At 43.6% G+C, this 9,330-nt stretch overlaps 1 protein-coding gene across 1 annotated transcript in view; it reads right to left on the bottom strand.

Annotated features, from left to right (window-relative positions):
• adprhl1 (ADP-ribosylhydrolase like 1) overlaps positions 1-3,375 on the bottom strand; it is a 19,002-nt gene extending 15,627 nt beyond the window's left edge. Inside the window, exons 1-2 of the mRNA XM_043686431.1 lie at positions 2,597-3,375; positions 2,368-2,493 (exon numbers count right to left, since the gene is read on the bottom strand). Of these exons, the coding sequence (XP_043542366.1) occupies positions 2,368-2,493; positions 2,597-2,729 (259 nt within the window). The 5' untranslated portion in view covers positions 2,730-3,375. The remainder of the gene's footprint in view (positions 1-2,367; positions 2,494-2,596) is intronic.
• Between the last annotated feature and the right edge of the window lie 5,955 nt (positions 3,376-9,330).

Here is a 9,330-nt window from a genome sequence, read left to right as displayed (position 1 = left end):
AGGTCGATGTTGATGGAGGTGAACAGTGCTGTTACGTCGAATGAGATCATTGTTTCGTCTTCCTTTATTTTGGTGTTTTTGATGATTTTTAGGAATTCCTGGGTGGAGTGGATGGAGTGCTGTGACTCTTCTACTAGGTACTTCAGTCTTGCGTGTAGTTCTTTGGCCAGTCTATAAGTTGGTGTTCCGGGTAGTGAGACGATAGGTCTGAGGGAGGCTCCGGGTTTATGGATTTTGGGTAATCCATAGAATCGTGGGGTGTTGGTCCCCTCGGGTTTCATTTTCTGGAATTCCGTCTTGTTTAATTGTCCGGAATTGTGTAATTTTCTTCGGAGATATGTCATTTTGTTTCCTAGTTGTGGGGTTGGGTCTAGCGCCACCTTTTGGTAGATGTTGGTGTCTGCGAGTAGTGCATTGTCTTTCTCGATGTAGTCCCTTCTGTTCAGGATGACTGTGAGCCGACCTTTGTCTGCAGGTAATATAACAATGTTTTGTCTTTTTTGAGGTTTTCTACGGCTTTCTTTCCTTGTGTGTTCAGTTTGTTTCCTTCCCTCTTTCGGCTCAGAGTAGGTGCAACTGTCTGTCTGTCTGTCTGTCTGTGAGATTGTTGTCCTTCAATGTGGTTTCTAATGCCGCTAGGAAATCCTGCTTGTCAGCGTCTTGAATTGAAATTTAACCCTTTTACTAGTACCGCTTCTTCTGTGTCTGATAGGGTCCGGTCTGATAAGTTCTTTATCCATGCCCCTGTGTTATCGGTTTTGTCTTTGTTTGTGAGTTTGTCAAGTTTTCTCTTCAGGTCCCGATATTTCGAAACACAGATAAAGACCCCTCGGAATCCTAGTAGCACACAAACCCACCAACACTCTCAAACATAAACTAACAAACTTAAAAGACCCAGTACAACCCATGGACAAAACCAACGTCATCTACAAAATTCCATGTAAGGACTGCCACAAACACTACGTGGAACAAACAGGAAGAAAGTTAGCCACCAGGATACACGAACACCAGCTAGCCACAAAAAGACACGACCCTCTGTCCCTCGTAGCCCTTCACACGGATGAAAAAAACCACCATTTTGACTGGGACAACACATCTATGCTGGGACAGGCTAAGCAAAGACATGCCAGAGAATTCCTAGAGGCCTGGCACTCCAACCACAACGCCATAAACAAGCACATAGATCTAGATGCCATCTATTAACCCCTCAGAAAACGAACAGGAAATGACATCACCACAAACCCCAGGAACCCCATCCAGGAGAAAGATATAAATAGAAAGCAGGAGACAACAGCTTCGCTTCACTTGGAGGTTGCCACTGATGATGTTACCGAGCCAGGTAATGAAACGTCTGGATATCAAACCTACAGCTCAGTGAGCAAACCTACACCCTAAACCTCAACCTGAGCTACAAACCTTCACAAACCTTGCAAAAGATGATCATGCACTTTTGACAGATCCTCTCTTAAGTAGACCTGAAGGTAAGCTGAGGTGATTCACACTAGTCAAGCATTGAGTCAGGTGATGGAGAAACTTTGGGAAGGTCAATGCAACATGAAGGTTGCATTTATTGATCTAGAGAAGGTTTATGACTGGGTGCCTAGGGAAGAAGCCTGGAGATGGGCTAGAATTTGTGAATTCTCCTCCGAGAGGTACATAAGACTATTATAGTTCATGTACAAGGAGTACCAGACAAGAATAAGAAGCAGTGAGGAGGAAGAATGAAAGATTTAAAGTCAGAATTAGATCACATCAAAGACTGGCATTGAGGTCCTATTCCATCTTGATTATTTGGATATTCTAACTAAGGAAGTGAAATGAGAAGTCCCAGGATCAATGGCAAATGCAGATGACATTGAACCATACAGAGGGGATGACAAGAATGTGATTGAGTGTCTGGAGAACTGGAGAAAAACACTGCAGAAAATCAGTGGATTGGAGACACAGATTCTGGACTGTCAGTTTGAGGATCAAAATGGCAGCGTAGAGATTATGGTTGAAGACTTGAAGAAAGTGATTAGTTTCAAGTACCTGGGGTCGGAAGGTGGAAATATAGCATGCTGAGAGATTGGAGTAATTGAAAGTGAAGTGTTAGGTAATAGAGTTGTAGAAATGGGAGGGGCAAGAAGAAGATTGAGGAAAGATGTCTTCTCTCAATGGGAAGTGATTCTTTAAAAATCAGTATCCCAGAGGCACGGATTTTCAGTTATTGAGTATATTCAAGAGAGAAATTAATTGATGGTGGGGAACTGAAGGAATTGGGGAATGTGAAGATGGGAGAGTTCATGTAAAAGGTCTGTTTCGACCTTAGCGAATGATGGAAGAATTTTGAAAAGTCAATTGGACTTCAATTTTGTACGTTATTACCTGTAGGGTGGTTGTGTGTCATTCGCCCTGATTCGATGCTCACTTGCACGAGATTGTCCAGTTTCTCAGGTTGCCAATACCGCATCCCGATGCACATGGCTTTAGTGGCTGCCCCAAATCCTGACCCTTCATTAAAACAGAAATGGTGAGAGGTGAAATGTCAGGACTGTGGTCAGACATTGAGCTGCTCCTGATTACCAAGACGACACCTGCAGTGGGTACCGCATACCTTTCTCATTGAAAGGGGTGTGCCATCCCAGGGCATAGTTATCGGGTTTGAGTTGGGTGCAGCCTTCAATGGTCGCTGGGTCTGGTCGTCGTTTATGGATTTTCTCAACAATCTCAGCGTAGACTTTCACCATTTCACGATAAAGGTCCTCAAGGGACCAGAAATCTAGAAGTTCAAGTACAGATAAAGTTAGTTTCTGAACATTCTTTTAAAAAGGCATGTTTGGATCCTTCCATGCCCTTGGCCACCACATCTCTGTTATCTCCTCTAGCCTCACAACCCTCTAAGATCTCTGCTTTCCTCTGGCAACTCCTGATTTAAATGACCCACTACTGGCGACTGCACTTTCAGCTGTCTGGCACTTAAACTCTGAAACTCCCTCTGTATACTTCTACACCTCTCCACCTCGCCTCTTTCCCTCAGTCTGCTTCTTAGAACCCTTTTCTTTGACCAGGCTTCTAGTCACCTGCCCTAATGCTGTATCAGGTGATTGAGTGTAAACGTTTATATGGTAATAGCTCCTGTGACGCACCTTAGGGCACCCTACCACATTATGGGTGCCATGTCAATGCAAGCAGCTTCGATTCATTTCGCAGAATCAACAAATTGTTTCAGTGCTGGAGGAAGCATTTGATCCACTGTGTTGTCAAAAGAGGACTTTATCAGGTGACCCCCCCATGATCTTCTCCCCGTGACCTTGCACGTGCTTTGCTTTTGGATAATAATCCAATTCCTTATCGAATGCTTTAATTGAACCTGCTTTCGCTACAGTGTCAGTCAATGCATTCCAAATGCCAAATACACTTACCACACCTGGAGTGCTGTGTGCAGTTCTGGTCTCCAAATTTGAGGAAAGACATTCTGGCTATTGGATCATTTAGGACAGAGATGAGGAGAAACTTGTTCACCCAGAGAGTGGTGGCTGTGTGGGATGCTCTGCCCCAGAGGGCAGTGGAGGCCCAGTCTCTGGATTCATTTAAGAAAGAGTTGGATAGAGCTCTCAAGGATAGTGGAATCAAGGGTTATGGAGATAAGGCAGGAACAGGATACTGATTAAGGATGATCAGCCATGATTATATTGAATGGCAGTGCAGGCTTGAAGGGCTGAATGGCCTACTCCTGCACCTATTGTCTATAATGTAGACTGTCTCTTTTCATTACCAACATTTTACACTCAGTTGTATCAGCTGCTATAAGGGAAAACAGGAATGAAAACGGACGGCAGTACATAGACAAGAAGGCAACTCACCATCACCACCTCTGGGGTAACTCGGGACAGGCAGTAATTTCTGAGCAGCCAGTAATGCCCAAATCTTATGAGAGATGTTTTCGACTCAGCCAGATGACTCAAACATTCTTAAGCAGGCAGCCCCAGACCATAACTTTGCAATTTGTTTCGGTAAGTGTACAGCGAAAATTATCCAGATTAAGTTAGTGAGGTTGACTACTAGATTTTAAAACAGACAGAAATTCATCCACAAAATTATACAATTAAACACAAAGAATAGAATAAAGAACCCCAGAGAACTCAGTCTATCCAAACTAGACTTAAGTATGCTGTTCCGAATATACACAACAGTCCCAATAAACAAACTCGCTTTAAAACCCGGTATAAATGGAACACATGCTTACAGGTTGAAGTTGAAGGGCTGAAAGAGAAAGAGAGAGTTTCCACACAGTTCAGGACTGACCTAAACTGCTCAGCAAGAGAGCTGACCACTCCCTTTTCATTATACAGGTCACTTCTAAAACATGACCACTTTGGCCTGAAGTCTCATCTGTTTACATATAAACAAAAGGCCTCTCAAAATCCTTTTCATCTCTGCACCAAACCAGACTGATCAGAGCCCAGTCTGGTTTATTTCCCCTGTGAAAAAAATCAAAGACAGAGTACCCTTGAGCCAAGGAACAGCCTTTAGAAAAAAGAGGGACTAGCTTTGTGACAGTGAGTAAAGAAAAATGAGCAAATGGATGGGTTAAAACAAGAATGCTGAACAATTTCAAAGCAATGCACAGCACTCAAAGAATCAATGTGAAATATAAATTAGCAGCAAAAAGAATAAAGATATATAAATTAACTCTGGGAGGTGTTTTCAAGCAAAGAGCATGACAATGAAAGAGTCGACAAGGAAAAATGAAAATTGTGAGATTGTTGTTGATCAGTGATATACAGTTTGGTTTCTGCAGTGTGTGTATTTGTATGGGAAATCATACCTACCCGCCTTGATTGCGTTTTTTAAAGAAGTAATAAAGAGGTTTGATGACGGGAGAGAGAGGTGGACGTGATCTACATGGACTTCAATAAGGCGTACAATAAGGTTCCACATGGTACACGAGTTAGCAAGGTTAGATGAGATGGAATACAGGGAGAACTAATCATTTGGCAATGGAACTAGCTCAAAGGTAGAGGATGGTGGTGAAGGGTTGCTTTTTAGACTGGAGGCCTGTGAACAGCAGTGTGCCATAAGGATCAGTGCTGAATCCACTGCTTTTCATCATTTATATAAATGATTTGGATGTGAACTTCAGAAGTATGGTTAGTAATTTTGCAGACGACACCAAAATTGGAATTGTAGTGGGCAACGAAGGAGATTACCTCAGAGTACTACAGGACCTTAATCAGAGCAGTGGAGGCAATGGCCTAGTGGTACTGTTCCTGGACTGTTAATCTTGAGAAGAAGGGCCTGTGCCCGAAACGTCGAATCTCCTGTTCCCTGGATGCTGCCTGTTCCAGCAATAAAGTTTCAACTTTGATCTCCAGCATCTGCAGACCTCACTTTCTCCTGTTAATCTCGAGGCCAAGGTAATGTTTTGGGGACCTGAGTTCAAATCCTGCCATGGCAGATCAAGGGATTTGAATTCAATTTCTTAAAAAAACTGGAATTAGGTGTCAAATGATGGCCATGTATCCATTGCTGATTTTGGAAAAACTCATCTGGTTCACTTATGTCCTTTAGGGAAGGAAACTGCCATCCTCACCTGGTCTGGCCTACATGTGACTCCAGACTCTCAGCAATGTGGTTGACTCTTAACTGCCCTCTGGGCTATTAAGGATGGGCAATAAATGTTGCCTAGTCAGTGTCACCCACGTCCTGTGAACAAATAATACAACAAATGGGCCAATAGTCTGAGGAGAGGCAGGTGGAGTTTAATGTAAACAAATGGACAAATAGACAAATGTAGACGAAGGCAAATCAGGGCAAGATTTAAACACTTAATGGTAAGTGTTGCTGAACAAAGAGACCTTGGAGTGCAGGTTCATAGTTCCATGAAAGTGGAGTCACAGGTAGATAGGCTAGTGAAGAAGGCACTGACTCTACTTTCCTTTATTGGTCAGAGTATTGAGTACAGGAGTTGGGAGGTCACGTTGTGGCTGTGCAGGACATTGGTTAGGTCACTTTGGAATATTGCGTGCAATTCTGGTCTCCTTCCTATCGGGAAGATGTTGTGAAACTTGAAAGGGTTCAGAAAAAAACTTACAAGAATATTGCCAAGGTTAGAGGGCTTGAGCTACAGGGAGAGGCTGAACAGGCTGGGGCTGTTTTCCCTGGAGCGTCGGAGGCTGAGGGGTGACCTTATAGAGGTTTATAAAATTATGAGGGGCATGGATAGGATAAATAGGCAAGGTCTTTTTCCTGGGGTCGGGGAGTCCAGACCTAAAGGGCATAGGTTTATGGTGAGAGGGGAAAGATATAAAAGAGACCTAAGGGGCAACATTTTCACCTAAGGGTGGTATGTGTATAGAATGAGCTGCCAGAGGATGTGGTGGAGGCTGATACAATTACAGCATTTAAAAGGCATCTGGATGAGTATATGAATAGGAAGGATTTAGGGCCAAATGATGGCAAATAGGACTAGATTAATTTAGGATATCTGGTCAGCATGGACCAGTTGGACTGAAAGGTCTATTTCCATGCTGTACAGCTCTATGACTCTAAGACTTTGATCAGGCTCCAAAGTAAGCCATAACTAAGGCTCCATTACCCCTCACAAATAAGAATTTCCTCCTAGATACTTTGGGTCACTCATTCCTATATTCTACACTACTCCTTAATTGGCTGTTTCACAGACTGCCAACTTGTAAGATTAAAGAAAATAAAAATGTGCAGTCAATCAGCCTTGTGCTAAATGGGTGATATATCAAGGCAGTGTTTGGTTGTGTTACATGAGTTTTCACACTCATCACCACTGGGCTCTAATCTGCTACGTGCTATTCTGGGTACCCAGAACCATATCTGAGTAATGTCAGTGATCTCTAGAACAGGATTCTGATGGAGGTCAATGAGTGCACACAAATTCACAGAATACCTTGCATTCTGTTGGAGTGCCAACTATCCCCGGCTCTTAAAGGATGAACTACCCAATGGTGGTCCAGACAAAAAATAACAAGGTGATTTGTGTTAAACACTTTCAGAAATATGCAAAACTCAGGGACATTTTCTAATTGATTTGATCATCAATATTTTCCTCCAGTCAACTTTTCCTCCAATTCACTTTTGTTTAAATGGTCATTCAGTGTAAATTCAGTCATGAAGATATCATGAAATAATTGCAAGAGATCTCAATGTGTCCCGTTGTTGTGTATATTTAAGGCTGAGGTTGATATATTGTTGGGCTGTAAGGAAAATAAGGCACATGTTGATTAGGCAAGAAAATAGAGTGGAGATCAAAAATCAGCCTTGGTCTTAGTGTTGCACCCAATTTATATGCTCTTACTTTCAAAGATTTCATGAAAATGTTAGTACGTACAATTTCACATGAGGCAAAAGAAATGAAGATACTCTGTACAACACTGCATGGGTATTATCGGGATTCTCTATCCTTGGGACAGGTTTAACGCTGTGTGTTTGCTGAGGGAATATTCTGAAGGCACTATGTGTACTGTGGCCTTTTTCTGCAGGTGTACTGGGGTGTAGTTTGTATGTTCTGCGTGGCTGTGTACTGTGATTATATTCTGCCTTGTAATTTGAAAGGAGACAGTGTGATCTGTGTGTATACTGTGGGATTACACTGCAAATACTCGGTGCACGCATGTGTATACTGTGGGAGTATCCTGCAGACTGTGGAGGTTTTCAGGAGGAACTGTGAAATACTTTGCCCATAATGTACGCACATTGTCTAAGAAAGCTACAAGTACTGACTGTATAATGTAGATGCAATCGACTATACTGGGTGTATTCTATAAGTACTTTTTGAAAATTGAGAGAATTTTGGAGGTACTGTTTGTACCCAGTGTGAAGATTCTGTAGGTATGCAATGAAAGTATGTTGTAAGAACTGTATACTGTCATTCTGTAATCCATCTCACCCAAGACCTGCACGCTGCTGCCACACCTCCAAGGCCTTGTATTTTACATTCAAAGCAACAGCAGTGTTTAATTTTCATTGTGATTCTTTCAGGCTGAAGTAAAGATTATTAATCATCATATTCGATCTGCGGTGCATGCCTGCATCAAACAGATGCCCTGTTTGGTGAAGGAATCCAATTGATGAAGTCCCTATGACCAGCCAGGAGGAACAAGGCAGGACTCTGGAGCTTGCTGCTTTGCCACCAGGTCCAACTCACCATTGAACGTACTCATGTTGTTCTCAGCTCTTAGCCAGTCAACCAGCAGCCCTCATAAACCTTTGGGTTTCCGTTCTCTTCGTACTTAACCCCTGATAGCTATCAGTGCATTGAGCAACTTTCTGCTCACTTTCCTGGTGACTGCTCTGGTATGTTCTTACACTGCTAGCTAGCACTCTTTACTTTCCCTTCAACCTTTGACCCCACACAATGAGCCAGTGGTGCCTTAGGGACCAGCGTTCTCCCCTACACCCCAGGTTCATGGTACTTTGATGAAAAGTGATGAGCCTCTTGCGTGGGATCCCTCTGGGTGCTCCGGTTTCCTCCCACAGTCCAAAGTTTGGCCATGCTAAATTGCCCATAGTGTTTAGGGATATGGGTGTATTAGTCAGGGGAAGTGTAGAGGGTAGGGTAGGGGAATGGGTCTGGGTGGGATACTCTTCGGAGAGTCGGTGTGGACCTGTTGGGCTGAAGGGCCTGTTTCCATACTGTAGGGATTCCTTGATTCCATGAACACTCATGCAACCAAAAGCAATTAGACACAAGCATGAGAGTCCAGAAATGGTTCTTCGTCCTCGTGAGGTCTGGCAATCTTCTGCAACACAGTCCAGTGAGAGTGGGTCAACTAATGGTCAAAACTGCTGCATCCGCACAGTATTCCTTTACAATGGGGATAACTTGAACCACCGCAGTGTGAGGAGTGCCAATCATTCGCTAAGGAGGGTATCACTGGAAGATCTCAATGCTAGTGAGGTTTGAGCAGAAGCAGTCAGGTGCTCCTCTGAAGTCTGACCTCTTTGGCAGAGCTTACATGAACAGGAACTTAGTTAAAATAGTCCTGTGCCCTGCGCAATCCTCCATAACAACATTGCCCACTCTCTCTTGCAATAGGTCCCCATGGCAACGGATAATCATTGAGATCTGTGACATCCACCACTGCAGGCTCATAAATATTAGAGGGTGGCACGGCGGCACGGTGGTTAGCACTGCTGCCTCACAGCGCCAGAGACCCGGGTTCAGTTCCCACCTCAGGCAACTGTCTGTGTGGAGTTTGCACATTCTCCCCGTGTCTGTGTGGGTTTCCTCCGGGTGCTCCGGTTTCCTCCCACGGTCCAAAAATGTGCAGGTCAGGTGAATTGGCCAGGCTAAATTGCCCTTAGTGTTAGGTG

This window comes from Chiloscyllium plagiosum, unplaced genomic scaffold (assembly GCF_004010195.1).
Source record: "Chiloscyllium plagiosum isolate BGI_BamShark_2017 unplaced genomic scaffold, ASM401019v2 scaf_91, whole genome shotgun sequence".
Taxonomy (NCBI): domain Eukaryota; kingdom Metazoa; phylum Chordata; class Chondrichthyes; order Orectolobiformes; family Hemiscylliidae; genus Chiloscyllium; species Chiloscyllium plagiosum.
Note: the sequence above shows the minus strand (reverse complement) of the source record. Positions and strands in the feature narration are given on the sequence as shown.